Source organism: Gobio gobio (genome assembly GCF_949357685.1).
Source record: "Gobio gobio genome assembly, chromosome: 2".
NCBI lineage: Eukaryota > Metazoa > Chordata > Actinopteri > Cypriniformes > Gobionidae > Gobio > Gobio gobio.
In genome coordinates, this window is record NC_137098.1 from 46,002,500 (window position 1) to 46,025,478 (window position 22,979).

The window sequence follows — 22,979 nt, forward strand, 5'->3', positions numbered from 1 at the left end:
CAAAGAGTAAATCTAAAGTAAAATATCAAGTACTTTCTACAGTTATTTTTTAGTTACTAGAACTCTTGTGTAAGTGAACTAAGCATTTGTTAGCACAACATCCTATTCCTATTTCACTTTACTTGGTTTTTGTAAGGCAATCGGTTTGTATGCTTTTTTTAATAGTCTATAATTCGATTTTACAGTGTGGTTGTATGAAAATGCCCTTGCATAGACCCTAAAAATAAATTCTAGAGGACAAATATTTCTTCTTATAAAAAAGTCAATCTGTAACACTAATTTGAATGTATATGTTTGGTTGGACTTTATTTTACAGTATGTGCACTTACGTGTAGCCTACTTATACAGTGTGCAGGATGAAAGTAATGTAACTACATGGGTTAAGGTTATGTAAGGAATAGGACTGTAAAATAAAATGCTACCTGTTTATGTATCAGAATATCAGTCCACTAAATGTCATATAACTGTTCAGGCCTTGTAATATTTGAAAAGCATTAAAAGACAGTAGCTTCAACATTATTTAAGCACATTATTGGTGACTATAGGCCTGTTTTCAGATCACGTTTTGCTGTGATCTGCTTCTTTTTCTAATCATTGTTCCTGACAATTTAAAGGCAGATTACAGTATGTGCTTAGTCTCAGAAAACACATAATGGGATTTATCGCAAATTATCCTGTTCTGTTGAAGAGGTAAAGCAATAGGCTTCAAAGGATAGATAATGTCCACTCACACTAGTGGGTTTTGGTGCGTGGTCCCATGGGCATCACCTCCTCTGTCAGAAACCCATCAACCCATTAGTAGCATTTGTCTACTGCTTGTACAGTTATTATGATAAAAGAAGAATTAGGAAAGATTCCAGTGTTGGATCAAAAAGAGCTCGGAAATTATCTTAATATAGGCCAATGGATTATATAAAATAAATATTTCATAAAATGCTATTTAAAAAAACTGTAGCCTTTTCGTAAACCTAAGATGGGCTGTAGGCTATAGCTTTATATACTTACCAGCTTTTCAATTGGTCACTATGTGAACTGATGCTATATATCGAAATATTAGTGACATCTAGCGGCAGAAATTGATCTTAATTTATTTATTTATTTTAGTAAATATAGTCTCCCTAAGTTTTTATTTACATGCGTAAAACATGATGCTGCTAACTGCTGAATTGTTGCACTTCTACTTTCAAAAAGCGTAGGGTAGCCTATAACTAACATTAAATGAAGATAGGGCATAAAATATAAGGATCAAAATGTATTTGAATGATTTATGATATTGTATCATTATGCATATAATAATGGCCTTTATGAGAGTTACCCATTTTTTGGCAAGGTAATTTTTTATCTTTGTCTTGGCAAAAAAAAAAAAAAAAAAAAAAAGGTTATACAGTTTCTGTGGTGACGATTATTGCAGTGCATCCAGTTTTACTTTTCAGCCACAAGGTGGAGACATAGGCCTACACTCATTTTAGAGGAGTGAAACGCAAGTCTCCTTTAATCCGATTTATAACCATGCCATAATACGTTTTATATTCAACAAAGGGCATCGATATAGTTACTTTTAACATCCCAAATCGATTTTAAAGTTGGTGTGATTTAAGCGCATCAGAGGATAAAAGAGCACAGTACAACTGTTTTGGAAATAATAAGAAAATCGAGATGTTCAGAAACTATTTGGATGAACCAGGCAGTTAATCTATTTTGAACGCGTATAGCCTATGTAATCTAGTAACTAGTATATTTATATATTTAGTCCTGAACATTTTTTGTAGGGTCTCTATGGTGTTATTTGGCTGTGTTTAGGGGGACTCTAGGGGGAGGAAACTGGGTGTCGCCCTTTTTTTTTTACGTCGTCTTGATCCAAGCAGCAGCAGCAACAACACACATTGGAGTTCAGTCTGCGCGAGCACTGCGTGACGGCGATTTCATCGAGACACTACTTCGTTAGGGTAAACATCCTCCAAAAACCGACACCATGGGCGTTGAAGGCTGCACGAAATGTATCAAATACATGCTCTTCTTCTTCAATTTCATCTTCTGGGTAAGTGGTCATTCATTCTGTGCGATGGTCCTGTGTCTGGCCTGAGAAACCGCCATTAGTTTTTTTTTTTGTATTAAGAGGACTGTTTACCCTTCATGTTTTCCGTTACGAACGGGAATTTAAATCGTCGACTTGGACCGCTAATTTTGATTATGGAAACGCAGATAAACCAGTAGGCTAACTTATGGTAGGCTATGACTTATTCGCTGAACATGAAATTGTTTTAAATAACGTTACATATGTTTTATGTAGAAGACACATCGCTAAGACAGAACGATGATGTCGATTCGCAGTGAAATGCTCCTTTAATAGGAGGTTTTTGTTTTTTTCGACCTCCGAGCAAAAATAACGGGCATGGGGCGGAGGAGTCCAAGCAGCAAGATTTCATCACAGCTCTCGTCTATTAAAACTCCCCCCAAAAAAGACAAGTATAATTATGTTTATTATACCTGTCAAACTTAGTATTTGTTTTTTTCTTGTTATGTTTTTAATTAAACAAAACTACGCTACTAACTAATCATTTTTCAATTCACACTTGGCGACATATTGAAGTAATAAAATAGCGCAGTAATAAAATTAGCGTTGTCTGGCCCCTCCCACTCGCTGTAGTTTGGAAAAGAAGCTGGAAAAGTGAATGACAATAAAATATTCCACCATAGCCAGATTCTGTTGAGAGCTCATCGTGCCAGTGTGTAATAGTCACATTAGTCATGTTGCCTGTGCCTTCTTTCATTTCAAAGTTGTTGTTTTTTATTACTCATAGGAACTGACTCTTACTAAAAAGTCTAGATAGCAATAATTCATGACGGAAATGTCTCATCTACAGCTCTTTCTAAGTTGTTAGTCAAGCATTCAGTGTCCTCTCAAAATGGCTGGTTGATTAATTAGGTCTCAATTTACATTTAGTCTCTTGGTAAGTTATTTCTCAACCAAAGAAACAGGAAGAGCATTGTGTAACTGCATTGATAATTTCGTTTTTAGTTCTAAAACTAAACTTTTATTCTTTTTCTTCTCAGAAAGTGGCATCATGAACAATGCAATTGGAATTCAATACAGTTGCAGTGTTTAGGCCCGTGGACACCAAGGACGATAACTATAAAATTGTTTTCAGAACGATTTTTTATTTCCCAGTCGATGAATGATGAAAAAATGTAGAGCCAATAATAATCCACCGCCCTTATGCACTTATGATAAAGAAAACGTTATTGTCTGTTGGTGTGGATGCAAATATAGTTATCGTTATAGTTATCTTAAAGGTTTTTGCTCTTGGTGTGAATAAGCCTTTAGGGACATTAAGAAACAATTGGGATGAAACGAGAAACCAACATCAACTATAAAACACAAGCATATTCCCGCCGGCTAATGGGTTTAACACCCATGCTCACTTCTCTACAGGCCCAACAGGTGTTGAGACCACTCATGTGTGAATGAACATGGCAAAACAGCAAAATGGCTTCTTACTTTGAGGAATTTTGCTTTGAGAACTGACCCATAGAGACGGTGATGGAAAAATACCTATAAAGATGGTGTTAGATCTAAGAGTCCATTGCCAAGCCCATAGGACGAGTTTGACAGTAAGTTGTGGTTAATGCCGAATGGGTGCGGGGGTTTGACAGAAGGTCCGGGCCTTCTACTTCTGTGCCTCATGCTTTGACATGCCAAACATTCTACAACCACCTCACACTGGGTCATGGGTCAAAAATAGAACCCGCACAAGACTGCTGGCAACAGACGGGAGAGGTTTGAGAGGGGGCTCTATTTCTAAGACCCTTAAACTGGATGATAACAGTGTGTGAGAGATAGGGAGAAGTGTGTTAAGGGGGGCAGATGCTAATTTCGTCATGTTGCAGGAAATATTAAGCAACATGTCTGTGCAAACAGGGTTTTTTTTTGTATACTCAACCCAGGGCGTTGGCTTCTGCTTGTGTTCCCTTGACAACCCACTTATAAAGGTGAAAATTAGTTCATGGCTGACTTAATGATGTATGGTTTATTATTATAGTCTCTTTAGCTGTGTGTAGTAATTATGTCTAGTACAGTTTGCATGGACATGCTGTTGCTGGTAATACAGAACCTGCAAATTGCATTGATGAGCCACATGCATTTGAGGAAGTGTGTCTTCTCTGTAAAAATAGCCTGAACTTTTAACTTAGGTTGAGACTTGTTATTAAAATTTAGAATTATTATTTGTGTATGTGTTCACAAGCCTTGTGACTGTCCTCCATTATACTTTCCCTCAGGGTCAAACTTCCTTCCCTATCAGGAAGGCAATTCTCAAAATATTGATGTTTGCTCTTCATAAATGCACTTGTGTTGCAAATATTTAGAGCACGAGAACTGGAGCGAAGACATTTATGTAGTTAGTTAAAGTCTTGTTTTCTTGTGTTCCCCCGAAAGACACAAGTTGGAACTCCTAAATAGTTTTTTATGTAATCGAGCACCAGCAAAACCTAGTAGGTCACCAATAGGTTTTTTTTGTTGTACACGCTTCTAGTGAGTGGCAAAAAGATTGTCCAATAGCAAGACAAGTTTCAATCAGTCCCCTCCAACAATCATTCACATGAAACGGTTTCAGCAGTTAACAAATGACAGTGATCCAACCAATTCCTGATGGACAGAATGAAATATACAAAAAAAATTCTCATTTGAGAAGCTGTTTCACTTCGATAAATGTCACAATAGGGAAGGCAGTAGGCAATTACCAGTTCATGCCAACTTAGTATTGACTATTTGCACTCTGCTAAATAGTTTTTTTGCACTTAAGAAATTAAACATGTAGCATTTATTCAACTAGCATTTATTCAACAAGCAATTTTATGATTCACGATTCTACAATGATTGAGTAGTCACTGTCCATGCTATATCTGTGTAAACAGGCCATTTGATGTTTTAAAATTCACAATAAAATGACAAAAAAAGTTGTAATTCAATCAGTAAAAGTTTATATGAGCATACTCAGCTTTTATTTAAAAGCATTATAGCATGAATTGCAATAATATTGCCTGTAATGGGGCCAAATATCCTGTATGACAAATAGATTATTATTAAATTAATCCTTGTGTTTGGCTCTAAAAAATGAATGGCATTTCCTGCCTTTTTCTACATAAATTCAGTTAGTATGGAAACTGAGAAGGGAGGATGCCCCCAGATCGCCCCACAAGAATTATGGCTTATTCTGGTAATAACTCCCCCTGACACCTCTGGTCAACTGGAAACTCCAGTGTTTAGGGGAATCTCTGTTTACTCAGATATTCCCAAACTCCTTTTGAGTGAATGTAATGTGGAATCCACCAAGAACGGGTTGTTTAAAGTGACAGAGCTTCTCCATGAACCATCACTTTAGGACCTCTCCCTTTGGCTGGGCCTCTGTTTACTCAGTTGCTAAGCAGCGGCTGCATGAGCTCTGGAATGGGCCGATCTGGCCTTTGGAGAGAGTGAGAAAGACAGAAAGAGAAATGGAAAGAACTCTTACCCTCTCTGGAAAAGATTTTTCTCCCCTGCATGTGTTTAGCTGGAAAGAAATGTATTATTCAGCATGCAAATTATTCAGTGTACAATTTTAGGCAAATAATAAAATATACAAAAATACCATTTGTATTAGATAAAACATATGTCATGTTTGAACAAATTACATTTTGAATTAGATTTAATATTTTGTAATTGTATATTTTTCTCGTTTTGTGATTTTCTCATTATTTTTTATTTCTATTTTTCATTTTTTGTACATTCATTATTTCAGTTAGTTCCCAATGCAACATTTAAAAAAAATGTAATCTACTTATCTAGGTTTTTTCATCTACCATTTATATTAAAAAAAGCTTTATTTTTAATTTAACGAAAACCATTTTTGATAGTTTCAGTTAACAATTCACATCAATGGTTATACATGCTCAAATTGGATTTTGTAGAGGAGAGGCTGTGGTTTCTTTTTACATCAACAGGTGTGAAAGACCAGTAATGATGGGAAAAAACATTTAGAGAGAAGAGAAAGTGCCCAGTCTTTCCCTCGTGATCCATTATGGGTGGTGTTGCGTGTAAGAACCTCACCAGCAAATGCTTTTTTTGGTTTGACTTGAAGCAAATAACTGTGGCGATGCAGCTGTTCGCATATGTAGAACTGGTGCGACTGTTGGATTCTTGATTGGAAAGGGTTAGCAAAACTAGAGAAAGGAAAGGAAGGAAGTACAAATCAATTGTTTTCATAGCCAGAGCTGTGCGTTCTGCCCATCCCAGCATTCCTGCTAATGGTCTTTGCTCTGTCTCACATTCCCGTTACTCTCCCCTGTGCGGTGTAGCTGGATCTCCTTGCTTCTAACGGCACCCACCAGGTTCTTGGCGGTCTCCAGTGCTCTTTATCTGCACTCTGCATTCCTCCACAGAGCCTACGCATTCCTGACGAGATCCAGCTGCTCTCACAGGGCCCAGTTCTTGTCTGATTTGACAGTGATTTTGCTGTAAATAAAGCCGTATAAACAAAGCCAAATAAACCTCTGCTGCTTGTCATGCAACTGCCCCTCCCCCGCCAGGAACTTTCCCGCTTCTTATCCACTCGCGCATACAATACCACACATTGTAGAACTACTTTAAATGGTCTTCTCAACTGCCTACGCCCTTTTTTCCTTTCCCCCCATTTTCTATCTCTCCCTCCCCCTAGCCGCAAGAGTCTGTGAGCACCCTCTCTCGTGAATATGCCATGTGTTTATGGGCCTCACTCAACTGAATGCTCATCACTGTGAGCCGTGTATAGAGAAAAGCGGGCCGAGCCATGCTCTGTGGTCGTACAGTGATGTTTTGATATTCTTAACCCTCGACACTGTGGGCCTCTAGATGGGCTCTGTAACAAGATCCCTCCCTCCCCCCTGCCTCACAGAATGTGTCTCTCTTTCTCTTTGTTGAATGGAAAATAGGCAGACTACAAGAGATAGATCCAAGGAGACTGATCTTTAAGTGTCGAGATGAAAAAGAAAGTTGTATATAATATGTAAAAGCTTAAAGATGAGAAAAAATGACATGTATAAAGTTTACAAAAAATCTTGCTGGTTTCTTTTGTGCATTTATTAACAGTGACCAAATGTGTTAAAGTCACACCATTTCTCTTCCTCTTTGTTTTTTGGGGTTTCTCTAGCTGGCTGGTTGTGTAATCTTGGGGGTTTCACTGTGGCTTCGTCATGACACCAAAACAAGCAATCTTTTGGACCTGAGGTTTGAGGGCGAGGAAGCACCCAGCACTTTCTACATCAGTAAGTACATCACTTTTTGTCTTTCCAATTATTACCCTCTTTTCTCATTTAGTCTGTTTTTTTCCAACTCTCATTCCTCAGTCTCTCAACCCATCCATAAATCGTATCACCCAAAGTCTTCGACAAAGTATATATATATATATATATATATATATATGAAAATATTTGACTTTTCAGCAAAAAGACAAAAACAAGGATTTTCAGTTTTGGCTAAAATGGTTTTGGAGTGCAGCTGTGTTGCCAAAAAACGTTACTTTGACTGGTTTTAGACGGAACAGACATGATAAGGTTTTCATCATTTTATTGATCATTTTATTTAGCACAATATCTCACCATTCACTGATCGCACTCAGTCACCATTATATGTTTAGTCTAAAATGCAATTGCGGGTACGTTTTCTGTCATCTTTGCAAGACTGCGATATGTTGTACAAAGTAACATCTTTAGCAACAGTGTGAAGGTGAATAGCACATAACAGGCACAATAGCGGTCCAACAAGCTTTATGCCATCGTTTTCAAATACCTCCATTTTCACAGTCCGCACTACAATGCGAAAACTGTTTTCACATTGATCCACTTGGGAAAGCTCCATTGTTGCAGGAAAAAAACACTGTCTTAGTGTGGATGGAAGGCCAAAACAGAGAGAAAGAGATGCGTTTTCAAACGTGTGGACAAGGCCTTAGTTTCATCACTAGTTCTGATGTTTTCAGTGAGTTAACAGGCACGCTTCTACTAAGAATAATAAACACAGCAATTCTAAACACAGATGCTGCTCTTAGAGCCCAGTCATGCCCAGTGTACTTTTTTTAAATGGCACAAAGGTCCATTTTATTAAGCTTATACAGTATGTGTATTGAAATAAATTAAATTAAAAACAAATTTCGATAAATATTTAGCTCACTGGATAACTGTATTGGTGAGGAGCAGTGAGCCCAGCAGTGACACACGCCTAAATTATTTTTGCATATGAAACGTACTGTAGTACTAGTTTAGTTTAGTACTAGCCTTTTAGACACCTTTTACACTGGATGAACTTGGTGCTGTTAGTGTTGGGATGTACTGTGTGATGGCGTTGCGTTGCAGTTTTCCTCTTTCCACAACAGTATATATGGTTCCATTTCTTCCCAGTGATTGATGACAAGTAAATCAAACGCAAATTTTCCAAATACAAATCTACAGATCAGTTGGCTTCATGGAAAACGGATTGGTTGGTTCACATGGATATTTGTGAGGTCAGAGGTTACTGTCAAGGACTCTAACAGATGCGCAAGTGGGCTGTTTCAGGTGACGAGTGGCGACTGTAAAAAGCCTTTTGTTTTTTCAGGAAGGCCTTGTGCCTGTTTAGGCACAGAGGTTAACAACTGGGTAAACAATTCTCCAGTTCATCTCAATGGTATTATAAGAATATATATTGAGGAATGGATTTCAAGAGAGAAATATCTTATCTATACCTTACGTGTGAGCAAAAGCTATTTAAAGTCAAATGAAAATTCTGTCATCATTTATTCATCTTTTTCCACATTGTTAATGGTTTCTTTTACTCTAGATGTATTTTAATGGCATGTAAATGTAAACATTATGTATTATTGTAATATTGTTCCTGCAAATTGTGCTGATTTTAATGTGGAACCAAGGTTGGCTTGACATAGTTGAAGTTTTGTTGAAATAGTAAGAATGACTTGTGATAGTCTTGGATACATTAATAAGACTGGGTTCGAAATTTCATACCAGTCAGATATATTTTGCATTGTAGGTCATTGTTTTCCAGCTTATGAATATAGATTTCATAGACATGCATAGCTTACAGCTATTATTTATGAATGAAATTCTATTATATTATTATATATATAATATACTATTTAAGTATATTATAGTATACTATACTAAGTATATATATACTATTATTAAAAAGTATTATAAATACACTTATATTTTAACATATATATAAAAGCCACATACAAAATACACAAAATTATTTTTGTAAAATGTTGGCAAAGCAAATAAAAATCTGAACTAGTAGCCCAAGTCTGCAAAAAAAATACAAAAATATGTCTTATTGTTGAGCTCTGCAACTTAAGCAAAACAACTGAATTGATACTAGGGACTAAGGAGCAAAGATAAACTCACGAGGAAATAGAGTGGAGTATATATTCTTTATATTCAATTCTAAAAATGTGTTTCAATATGGAAAGCCAAGAGGGCCAAAAGCATGTGAATTTTAACACGTATTTAACACGTATTTATGTGTATTTAACACGTATTTCACGTGTTAAATACGCGTGAAATACGTGTTAAATACGTGTGACGAATCAGCGCGTATTTCACACGTATTTAACACGTGAAATACACGTAAAATACGCGTTAAAATACGCGTTAAAATTCAGTTTGAACAGGTCAGTGTCATTGGCTGCTGAAGACTTGGGTCTAACCATTTCTGTGAGGTTAGAGGGGTGTCCCATTCAGAGACTAGGCTACCACCATTTAACATTCTATAGATCAGCTTATTTATTTTGTCCTTTTTTTTGTTTCTTTGTTGGTATGGAAAATGTAGCCTAGATAAAAAATTAAATTGCTATAATATATATAAAAATAAAAATCATGCCTTTTTGTGAATAAACACATTAGTGACAGTCTAGCTTTAACATCCAAGCATTAACATTTGTGTGGGGAAATCAGTTAGAGATTGGACACTCATCAGACAACAGTAATTAGATACACAGGATGTATACATATTATCCATTTAAATGATTTTTTTTAAAGACTTACAGGGTGGGTTACCAACAATTACTCTTAAATCTAGATTAAATCAAGGTTTATCTAATAATTGTATTGCACCAAACTTTAAACCTGGTTTAAAAATAAGCAGGTTTACATTTAAACCGTCATTTTGAACATGGATTTAATTTATATTTAAGATGGATTAACTTTAATCATGTTGCTCCATAACTTTAAACTCAGATTTAAATCTCAATTATGGATTCATTTAAAAGATAAAAAATGTGAGGAGGTTTAAATAAAATAAGTGCACCTATAATTAAACTATGCAGATGATTGAACAGAGATAGAAACAGTGTGTCGTCAGGTCTCATGGTGTTACTAATAAAAATGAAAAATAAAACAAATTGAGCCAGCTCAGGAGTAGCCTATATTTAGCATTTAACGGCAGCGTGGATGATGAGGTGAGCACCAGAAATCGCAGCCGCGCCTCTCATTTCTCATGACCGCTCCACTCGATCAAACGGAATGGTCAGCGATCAAGCGGACAAGGCGGCGCTGTCAAGAGCGGAGATAGTCACTCCGCCAATCATGACAGTGGTTTATCATCATATATTACGCTGCCATAATATAGGCTACTCCGTTAATTGATACTATAAAAATGTTTCCAGTCTTATGAAATGTAATGTTTTCATTATTGGCCAGAGCTGTATACCTATGTCAGAGAAAGAGTTGCTGGTGGTCAATAAAGAAGGAAAATCGAATGAACGTGTTCTATCAGCTTTGATATATTTAAATCTGCATATTTGTGATATTTACCCCGAGGGCACCTTTATAAAGGGCTTTTTTCCCCCCAGATCTTATTAAATGTATGCTTCATCTTTCATTTTAAAGGTACAAACTTTACAAGTTTATTTAGGCTACTTTATTGGCCAGAGCTGTATACCTATGTCAGAGAAAGAGTTGCTGGTGGTCAATAAAGAAGGAAAATCGAATGAACGAAAAAGTACACGGTACACTTTTCCCCAATCAAATACTGCTACTAATGTGCAAAAGGGGGCAATCTTATCTTGGTAAAAAAAAAATTTTTCATAAAAAATGCAATCTAAATATTTTTTGGGGGGTAAGAAAAGAAAATGGAAAAAATAAAAATAAATAGGAGGATATTTAATTGTGGTAGCAGTACAATATTTCTGCTTTCAGGAAAGCCAAATCAAGTTATCATACCTGTCCTGTAAGTCTTAAATAGCCTACTTATATAAAGTCTTTGATTAAATTAAACTCAGTTTAGAGTTAATCTAGGATTTGTTGATCTAGGCTTTATTTTAAATCGAGTTGTGTTGCACCATTTAATTCATTTTAAACCCATATTAACAAATAGGGGATTAGAATTTAACCTGCGATTAAAACCTCCTTTTACGATTAATTTTCGCCGCCATGATGGATTCTCCATTGACAGCAACAATACTAATATTCAATTTCCTTCTTTATTGACCACCAGCAACTCTTTCTCTGACAAAGTATACAGCTCTGGCCGATAAAGTAGCCTAAATAAACTTGTAATGAAAACATTACATTTCATAAGACTGGAAACATATTTATAGTATCAATTAACGGAGTAGCCTATATTATGGCAGCGTAATTTATGATGATAAACCACTGTCATGATTGGCGGAGTGACTATCTCCGCTCTTGACAGCGCCGCCTTGTCCGCTTGATCGCTGACCATTCCGTTTGATCGAGTGGAGCAGTCATGAGAAATGAGAGGCGCGGCTGCGATTTCTGGTGCTCACCTCATCATCCACGCTGCCGTTAAATGCTAAATATAGGCTACTCCTGAGCTGGCTCAATTTGTTTTATTTTTCATTTTTATTAGTAACACCATGAGACCTGACGACACACTGTTTCTATCTCTGTTCAATCATCTGCATAGTTTAATTATAGGTGCACTTATTTTATTTAAACCTCCTCACATTTTTTATCTTTTAAATGAATCCATAATTGAGATTTAAATCTGAGTTTAAAGTTATGGAGCAACATGATTAAAGTTAATCCATCTTAAATATAAATTAAATCCATGTTCAAAATGACGGTTTAAATGTAAACCTGCTTATTTTTAAACCAGGTTTAAAGTTTGGTGCAATACAATTATTAGATAAACCTTGATTTAATCTAGATTTAAGAGTAATTGTTGGTAACCCACCCTGTAAGTCTTTAAAAAAAATCATTTAAATGGATAATATGTATACATCCTGTGTATCTAATTACTGTTGTCTGATGAGTGTCCAATCTCTAACTGATTTCCCCACACAAATGTTAATGCTTGGATGTTAAAGCTAGAATGTCACTAATGTGTTTATTCACAAAAAGGCATGATTTTTATTTTTATATATATTATAGCAATTTAATTTTTTATCTAGGCTACATTTTCCATACCAACAAAGAAACAAAAAAAAGGACAAAATAAATAAGCTGATCTATAGAATGTTAAATGGTGGTAGCCTAGTCTCTGAATGGGACACCCCTCTAACCTCACAGAAATGGTTAGACCCAAGTCTTCAGCAGCCAATGACACTGACCCGTTCAAACTGAATTTTAACGTGTATTTTACGTGTATTTTACGCTGATTCCTCACACGTATTTAACACGTGAAATACGTGTTAAATACACGTAAAATGCGTGTTAAAATTCATGTGTTTTTGGCCCTCTTGGCTTTCGATATTTCAATATGCACATACACCTCTTTTAAAAAAATCTATTTGTCATTTATTTTTAACTCAGCTGTGTATTTTATCTTGTGATACATGGAAACTGTAACATGTTTAAGTGCAGGTGTCTGCTTTCTCAGGCTGTGAAAAAAAACATCACTGTCTCTTTTTATGAAAACACTGTTCTCTTTCCCTTTTCCTCTCTTCTGTCTGTGGGTCTTGAATGTATTTGCCAGAGTTTTTCAGCTTGATAACTTTGCCTGCGTTACGGAAAACACATGGCTCACACTCATCCAAAAGTGAAACCTAGTATTTCCAACATGTTTGTTAATGAGCATATAACTAATGAAAACAGGAAGATCGCTTTAAAGAGCCACAGAGGATATGTACTGTATGTTCTCCTTTTCTGTGCCCCTTTCCCCATCCCCTACCCCCAAACACACATGTACACACACTCAGTATACACTTTTCTTCTTCTGGAATGCAGAATATTATCTGTTATGCTTAATTGTAGAGATTTCTTTGCAACTCTGTGTGCTAAAGGGAGGAGTTTAATACGTGTGGTCCTGCTTAGGGTTTGGAAAATGTGAAATTCCCAGTGAGTCATGTTAAGTATTTCCTGAACATTTAGCGCTGGTTACAGATGTGACTAACTGTGTATGTTTATGTGCACTGCAGTTATTTCTTGCGTCCATATGCGAATATAACTTAAACAGTACTACTAACACCCCGGACTGGTGGATTGCCTGAAACTAAATGTTTGTTTCATACCATTTGAAACTAATTTTGTACAACTATTTGGCACAAGTTTCCAAAAGGAGTTTTGTGTCAATTGTGTCAAGCTTTTGTGTCAATTTTACAACTAATTCATGTATGAAGGCCAAAGCTTTTTAATTCAAATAAATCTATTTTCTTTTATCTCAATAAATGATTATATTAACATGAGAAAATGTGAAATAGTGGTTAAGCAAGGCCTTAAAGGACCGAAATCAAAATCGAAGAATTAACTGGTGTGATGTCATTTGGAACAAAATCAGGCCAAAATGAAGTTTGTTTCGGGTAGGGATGCACTGATCATGATGTTTCATGGCCTATTACAAGCAAATGGGCCTATTCCAATATTTTTCTCTGTTTAATCAAATTATATTTGTTGTTTATTTATGGCCTTAAATTATCTGTAGACATTTAAAATTAGAGGCAACCATTGTATTTTAATCATGAACCAAACTACACACATGTACTGGGCTCGACCTTAGGCCTTGTCATGTGCTTGTCCTTCGGATAAGTAAATCAGTCATTCACTTTCTCAAGTTGCTTGTCTAGATTTTTATTGTGTTGTAAATATAATTTATTTTGAAGCAATATTCTCATCAGTGTTCTATCAGCTTTGATATATTTAAATCTGCATATTTGTGATATTTACCCCGAGGGCACCTTTATAAAGGGCTTTTTTCCCCCCAGATCTTATTAAATGTATGCTTCATCTTTCATTTTAAATTCTTAAATTTGATCAATAAATTCAATTGGAATAAGCTTTTTTAGCAGGCTACTTTTCCAGTCGGGCAAGTAAAATTCTCTTTTACTTGCCCCTTCAAAAAAATCCACTTGACACGCGTTAATATCGAGTGTTAATGTCGAGCCCTGCATGTAGCATGAGCATTGTAGAATGAGAATAGTTTTTTTTTGTTAAATTCAAATTAGGTTGTAGAATGGAAAGATTTAAAGCAAAAACAGAATGATTTGACTTCCCACCCTGAATTCAATATTTATCTTTTTCTTCCAATATTTCGAGCATTGTGAACAGTGAGCTTGTAGTGCCTTGTGCAGTATTTGCTCTGTTGGTGTTTCTGTGCTCTTTTTGTGCTCATTTTGGCAAATTATTGCAATATAGTTTTTGTGCAAGTCCAGTACAAAGAAAAAAAGAAAACGGTGGACCGGTGCATCTCTAGTTTGACGAGTTCATCTTGCAAAAGCAAACCTTCCGAAAAAGTTCACTCTGACTGGTAAACACCTTCGAACAACCATTGGTTGCTGACAATGTATTACTGCTCAGGTCATTTCAAACTTATTTTCACCCCTAAGCAAAAAACGAAAAAGGTTTTAACCTTTTGACCATCAAGGTCCAGCGCTTCAGTGGTACGCAGCCACTATTATAAAAGCCCAGCGGGTGGCCTGCGTGATGTCTGGGAACAGCTGAGGGCTTGACTGGAAGATCACACATGGCTCAGGCACTATGGGAGTGGCAGTGGTCGGGGGGAAGGGGGGCCTGAAGGCGAGTGGTGAAACTCAGATTTGTGGCATCCAAACACATGGTAACCTAATAAAGAATACTGTCAGACAAAATAGAGCTGCTTATTTGAATGCAAAGCTGGTTCTCTGGCTTTGCATTCAGATCTGTTAACTTACAGAAATAAGCTGCTCTTACAATGATATGCATTTGGCAGAATTAGAGATTTAAGGAAAGGATGCAATACAAATGATGAATGACAGAATTCGTAGCAGAAAAATAATTAGTATACTGTGATCCATTGTCTGTCTGCAAAGTGCAAGGATGCCATGTAAGGAGCTGCAGATGAAACATTACAGCTCTCAACATCTTAATGTGAGGAAATGGCCTGCAGCCAGAAGCTCTATACACCCTGCCTTGCTCTTTATGGAGTGTAATGTGAGAGAACACAACTAGAGCTCAAGTCCATCAGAGAAAGAGCAGTGGACAGCTCCAGGTGGGAAAGCTTTTTGCTCTGAATAGAGTAAAGAATTGTGCTTGCTTTAATAGTCTCTTTAAAAGTCGTCACTTCGTCTCATGGCTACAATATAGTATGCGATTAAAGAATGAGCACTCATAAATATTAAATAGTAAGTCAATCATTAATTTCCATAAATCATTGTTGTGATCTTTACTAATACATTATGTTCTAGAAACAGCGTCAGAATGTGATGTACTGTAGGTGAACACAAACTCAATTACTAAAAATATCCAAAGACTCGTAATTGTTTTTGTTGTACAAACATTTGAGACTCTTTTCCTTCACTTATCTTTACTTGAGCAATTCCCATCAGCCAATCGTGTAATCTCATGGCGGTGTATGGTCAGGTCAGCCTTTCCCTGAAAATGCCTGCTGCTGAATGTGAGGGGAATGGAGCTTGCCTGGGTGACTCAATTATTCCATATTGGCAGGGGAGGGATGTATCCATATAGCCACAAAATTAGATGTGTCTGCTGCTGTACTTAAAAAACACAGTTTAAATAAGACTGCATTCACCACTCAAACAAAAATATATGACTTTAGTGCCATTAGTGCATCTTCTTGCTGTCTTGGTTCTTGTTCACAAAATTGCCAACTAATCATAGGGCTCAACAATAAGAATTGTTCTGCAGTCCCAGGCCTGTTTCACACTGATCACTCAAGCAATAGAGTTGAAGTGAAGTTATACACTATCATTCAAAAGTTTGGGGTTGGTAATTGTTTTGGAAAGAAAACAAATAAATTAATACTTTGATTCAGCAATTGATCAAAGGTGACAAAGACATTCATTCAAATTCAAAATATTTCTAAATATATCGTTCTTTTTAACCTTCTATTCGTCACAGAATCCTGAAAATCACAGTTTCCACAACAAATATTAAACAGCGCAACTGTTTTTAAAACAAATTAATAAAATATTTAAAAAAAATTCTTGAGCAACAAATCAGCATATTAGAATACATTACTTTGGAAAATATATTAAAACAATAAAGTAATTTTCCATTATAATTTTTACTGTAAACATTTACTCTAAATGTTTCAGATTTGAAAGGGGTTATGATTTGATAAATCAAATTTTCCTTATTTTTCAATATATTCAGGAGTGGACGAGCCTTATGCAAGCGGGTCTCCACTAACCTTCACAGACTTCAGTGAACGAGCACCGCTGCATGCCAAACAGATGGAGCGCAATTTAATAATTCAGACTAAAATATAACTAAGATATTAAGAAGTCAATATATTCCTTATTTCAACATCAGAAGTTTTCGAAACAATTCCACACATGTAATATTGGGAACGTTGAAAATTATTTTAAAATGCAAAACTGTTACCCAATCATAGCAGTTGGCGTTTACTTCCAAGTCTTGAGTGTTTGAAAGAGAGACTCTGAGAGTCAAAAACAGGAGAGAAAATAGCCTATCACTTCTAAATTAGGATTTTTTTTTAAATATAAAATTCACAAACATTATAAGTGGACCTAAAAAAATGCAGTTCATGACCCCTTCAAGAGTGGGTGAATGTTCCTTCTTTGACAAGTGTGTAAATGCAAGATCAGTTTGAAAGCAGCATTGGTGAGTAAAAGCAGTATGTTCATAGGCGTCATACGTCACACTCTCTTACTTTCAAAACTTTACTAAATTTCAGATTGAAAGTCTCAGAGCAGTCGTCACTGAACTTCACAGTATTTATAACACTAACCACTAAACCGATGTGTAGGGTGAGCCCATATTGTTTAACACAATCTCATGTATTTATTTGGTATTTTTTCCAGAAAGGATGTTTTGTGAATCATTTACAAGAGAAATCCCCACATTTTCCTTTTAGCAAAGAAAACATAATGAATGAATGTCTTATTAGTTCCTCCTACAGTGGCCGACACCACCTAGTCAACCATAAGCTGATTGTGGCGAAAGTGATGATGTATTTTTAAAGCAATATCAGACACATGGCAAATTATAAACTCAATGGCAATCTAATAAAAACATCCTAGGGAGATCCCCAGTTTAAAGAAAAACTCAAGTACTCCTGCATGGATTACAAAGATAAACCATGTTGACCAACATGATACCGAAAGTAAGCTTAACATTATTTGTTGAATGTTCTCACTTTAAAAGTCCCCACCCTTTGGCTTAACCTACGTGATAGCATACCAGTGTCTCCAGGCCTCTTGAGACACTTAGCCAAAATGTTTTTTCAGTCAATACTTAGAATTCATTTATATTCAGTTAGCACAAATGGCTTCCTGATCCTATGATGGCAATCACTTTGAACATCCATCAGCACTCAGCATTAGCTTTGCAGCTCATAGTCTTGAGTTATTTGTACCACAGAGCTGATGTTGATTCATGCTCTTCTCCACTGAAAGCCTATTCAAGTGTACAAATTAATTTTAAGAGTTTTACTGGTTGCCAGGTAGAAGCAATTTGTGATGAGTTGATGAGAAAAATAAACAATCATCAGACCTAAATCTTAAGCAATCCTGCTAGTAATAGTCATTTAATATATGCTCATTTAATTTTAGTGTTAATAGAGTAACTTGTTTTTGGTTCCTATAATGTACAGTGTAAAATATTATTAGCTTGAAAATCACCTATATCACATTTGAATAAATGGAAAAACATATAATACATTAATTTGAGTTCTTTCTTCTTCAAAAGCAGTCGGCATGTTGTATAGCCTTCCTTGGATTGAAAAACTAATGTAATTTGCTCCAGTTTGCTCTTGCTTAACAGACGGCTGCAAACATGCATTTTTATTGTATACTTAGTTATATCCAGTTCTTTTCTGGCTTACAGGCCAAAAATGTATTTCAAATGAGTATTAAAGGTCCCGTTTTTCGTGTTTTTTTGAAGCTTTGATTGTGTTTACAGTGTGCAATATAACATGTGTTCATGTTTCATGTGTAAAAAAACACAGTATTTTTCACACAATTTACTTATCTGTATACCGCTGTTTTCACTGTCCTCAAAACGGCTTGATAGATTTCCTCGTTCTATGAAGTCCCTCCTTCAGAAACACGTAACGAGTTCTGATTGTGCCAGCGGTTCCCGTGTTGTGATTCGACAGCAGCTTAGCGCACGTTGCCCGGAAAGGTCACGCCTCTTACCATAACGGGGAGATGAACGCGCTCAAACTACAGCCCCTGAAGGCCAAACAAAGGTGATTTGACTCCGGGATGAAAATAACAGCGTCTGATGGCGACAAACGCAACCGAACTGAACCGAACGCAACACTTCCTCTTCTCCACGAGGGAGCAACAAGACCACGCCCCCTTTTTCGCGTATTCTTGTGGGCGGAGGTTAGTCGACAAACTGTTCTACTGACGTAATTAAAGCAGGATGTACAGGGATGTAGTTCAAACCGGCCGTTCGCTGTAGGCTTTGAAAGGGAACTTCTGTTAAATAAAATATCTCGCTTGGCATTGAACTTTGAGCTTTATAATTTTACAGGTATTATTTATGCTCTAACAGCAACATTACACACTAACTAAAGTTTGAAAAATGGGATCACGAAGAACAGGACCTTTAATTGTTTTAAACCTTTTGCTTTTCCACAAAAATGGCTTATTTGACTGTTTTCTTAAGGTCAAACTGTGTGTCTTAGCTGAGAAAACATTACACTTCCTCATGAGGAAGTGACCTTGAAGTATTGTGACATGGCCTTTTGTGTTTTTCAGTGTTTTCTGCCTTCGATCTCTCTAGCTTCTTCCAATTCGAATGGCACATCTTTAAAAATCCAGTTTGGGCTGTTACTTCCTGACTTTCTAAAACAAAGTTTGTTTTTTGTCTGTGAAAGAAGACTAAACCCAGATTTTTCCAACTCTATCTTTTCTCTGCCACTGTAACTGAACCACTTATTTTCACAGTTTTCTATATACCATACTATCAAATATAGATAATCTGTCTTAAAATAAGCTTTGGGAACCAAGATATGGAGTGAGCGTGTGAATCTTGAAATCAGTCAGAGATGTGAGATTGGGAACACAAAGGTCCTGATGATATCACATCTTTGAGACTGAGTGAATGGTGACGATTGAGACTGAGGAAAAGGAGCTGGCAGCATCATCAGAAAACAAAGGCAAGATTAATGAGGAAAACAGGAAAAGGAAGTAATTATCATCATTAGAGAATCAACAAAGTGTACTTCCAGAATAACTCTAGCCACAGCCTACACCTTAAAAAGTGCTAACACGCAGTTGTTTCCTAAAGGACCTATTTCCAGTTGATCCGGCCCTTAAAATGACGTTTATTAGTGTTACTTTGTATATTTAAGTTGATTCAGAAGATCAGATCATTCAAGTCTAAATGTTATTTAGCAGCACTTAATCAACTTGAATATATTGAGTTAAACCAACAAATTTTAATTTAAAGTCCCACTGAAGTGTGTTGAAACATGCAGCGTTATTCAGTTTGTTGACATACTTTCCACTGAAACATAAAGACAGGGCGGGATATATTGAGCAGCTCTTCCCCTTTTATAAAATAGCCAATAGTGTTTATATCACAGCTCGGCTAGAGCCGTTGAGCTCGGTAAAGCCACATTTGACAGCTTATGGCAGCTATAGTCTAATAGATTGAAAACCGTTACAAATGCAAAACTGAATATAATCATGCTGACAATGTGTAGTTTGAAAAGTGTGTAGAATTCAAATGGGTCCAATACATTTTCATTTTTTTCTGGTCTCTGAACTGGAGCAGACTGTGTGCGCGCAGTGGCGGTTCACGTGACACTAAAGTGAAACCAGACTTCATTCACCCCAATGGAAAGCATATTTACACTGTTTGAATCGTTCTTTACCCCTATATAGTGCACTATGTGCCATTCACCATATACAAAATAGCAATTGTGTGAACAAGTGACCGATTTCAGCCACAGCTTTAGGGTCTTTTTATAGTGTCGGGGGCAGGACGCTTCAGATTCTAGAGAGCATTTGATTGGGCAGAAATTCTGAAGTGCAGAGTGATGTTAGCAAAATCGTAGATGCATGTTCGCAGACTGTAAGTTTTGAACGCTTATGTTATTGTGGCCTTTTTTTGGAGCACACTAGCTTATAGATTAGCTTAAGGCTACAATATTCATACTAAAAATAAAAAAAAACTTTAAGGCTTAGGTCAGGTAGAAACAGCTCCTTATAGGTAACAGTTGCCAGGTACCATCAGGGACGGACTGGGGCTAAAAAACAGCCCTGGACTTTCTCCCAAATAGGCCCATCATCCGGCCATTCCCTCAGTTGGACGGCCGTTCTGGACTTTTCCAGAACGCACAGATTACCAATCCGTCCCTGGGTACCATGTTACTTTATTATGCAGACACAAGAAAGCAAATCAAATGTACATGTTTGGACTTTCAAAAGCAAAGATGTCGCTGTGCGTTCAAAGGGCACAAGTTACAGAAAACAGTCTCTAGAGAGAAAAAAACGAGAGGAAAAATCTGCTCACACATCCCAGCACCCCTCCTCCACTACAGCTCTGCCTGCTGTCTGAGAACATGCCACCCTACCTCCCTCCCACTCTCTCTTTCTCTCTCTCTCTCTCTCTCTCTCTCTCTCGCTCTCTCTCTGCAGCTTTTCCACTCACCATTACTTCCATTGTGGTTCAACTCTGAACTCTGGCATCATCTGTTTGTGCTTAAAGTGTGCAGCGTGTGCACTGACTTTCCCATTCCTTTTCTCCCTAAAGGTGCAGTCATATTAGCGAAGCTCACACAAAAGTCACGTTTAAACCACGCAGCTTTCTGTTGGTCAACGTGGTGAATCCGTAGCAAAATCTGCATTGGAAATGTGCTCTCGCACTAAATTCCTGATTTCTAAATTTCTGCCAAATTTTGCTTGCAAAAAAGGTCAATTATATCAAGATTCAAGATTCAAGATTCAAGAGTTTTATTTGTCACATACACAGTTATATACACAATATACAACTGGCAGTGAAATGTAAACAGGTCCGCTCCATGGACAGTGCAAATAACAGTTACAAGAAATTAAATAGAAATAGAATAAAATTAGAATAAAAAGTATTAACATAAGTAGAATTATAAATAAATCAAGTAAAAGATAAAAATAGGAAATAAGATAAAAATAAAAATATAAATAATATGTGGATATGATAAGTGAGATAAACTGTAGACTTAAAAATAAGTGGTTAACATAAAATATATAATATGTATATATAAAGAAGTATAATGTGCAAGGTTTATTACAGGTTGTTACGCAGTAACAATAGGAACGTAAAGTGCAGTGCAATTGCAGTATGTGGATGTTAATGTTAAAAAACTGTATGTTTATGTGTGTGCGGGGGTGAAGTGAAGTCACGTGACTGAGTTCAGGAGTCTGATGGCCTGGGGGAAGAAACTCCTCCTGAGTCTTTCAGTCTTTGCCATCAGGCTACGGAAGCGCTTACCAGATGGCAGCAGGGTGAAGTGAGAGTTTGCAGGGTGATTAATGTCTCTGATGATTTTAGTAGCTCTACCTCTGCAGCGTTTGGTGAAGATGTCCTGCAGAGACGGGAGAGCTGAGCCTGAGATGCGCTCGGATAAGCGCACCACTCTTTGCAGGGCTTTGCAATCGTGACTGGTGCTGTTCCCGTACCACGCTGTGATGCACTGAGTCAGGACACTTTCTATCGCCCCTCGATAGAAAGTTTTCAGGATGGCTGGTGAAACCCTGAATTTCCTCAGCTGGCGCAGGTGGTACAGTCTTTGCCTGGCTTTTTTCACCTGTGTCTGGATGTGTGTAGTCCAGGTCAGATCCTCGGAGATGTTCACACCCAGGTATTTGAAGCTGCTCACTCTCTCTACCGGTGTCCCGCTGATCATGAGAGGGGAGTATGACCGATGCTGTCTCTTCCTGAAGTCCACAATCAGTTCTTTGGTCTTGTTAACATTCAGAGAGAGACAGTTGTCCTGGCACCATGATGTCAGTTGCTCCACTTCGTCCAAGTATGCCGTCTCATTGTTGTTGGAGATGAGACCCAGGACAACAGTATCATCAGCAAACTTGATGATCGAGGTGGAGCTGTGTGTGGACAAACAGTCATGGGTGTAGAGAGAGTAGAGCAGGGGACTCAGCACACAGCCCTGTGGAGCTCCAACACTCAGGGTGATGGAGGTGGAGGTGAACTGGCCTACCTTGTCAATAGTGTTGCGATTTGTATGAAGCACAGAAATCACTTTCAAACCAAGCAGTTGGTCAATGCGGCGAATCCATGTGACCAACTTGAACCCGTTGCAAAATCTGCATTGGGAAATGTTCCACTCGCACTCGAAATTCTGTGGATTCCCACTGAAATGACTGAATTTCAGTGTCCGCACCTTTACCCCTGTCCACTCCTTCACATCCTTTTCTTGCTACCTTTGACTCATTCTTCTCATAATTCTTTTGTCCACAATCCTCATTTTCCTGTTCTTCTCCATCATATTTGTTGCTCATTTCCTCATGTGACACACCCAGCTCTCTCTCTCTCTCCCTCTCTTTCTTTCCCTCTCTCACTCCCTGTCTTTCACTGGCCGAGAACCAGACGTCTGCGCTTTAAATTAA

At 37.1% G+C, this 22,979-nt stretch overlaps 1 protein-coding gene across 1 annotated transcript in view; it reads left to right on the forward strand.

Moving 5' to 3' along the window:
• The first annotated feature begins 1,462 nt into the window (after window positions 1-1,462).
• The window catches only part of cd81a (CD81 molecule a), a 28,525-nt gene continuing 7,008 nt past the window's right edge, over window positions 1,463-22,979 (forward strand). Inside the window, exons 1-2 of the mRNA XM_079811003.1 lie at window positions 1,463-2,038; window positions 7,164-7,278. Of these exons, the coding sequence (XP_079667129.1) occupies window positions 1,973-2,038; window positions 7,164-7,278 (181 nt within the window). The 5' untranslated portion in view covers window positions 1,463-1,972. The remainder of the gene's footprint in view (window positions 2,039-7,163; window positions 7,279-22,979) is intronic.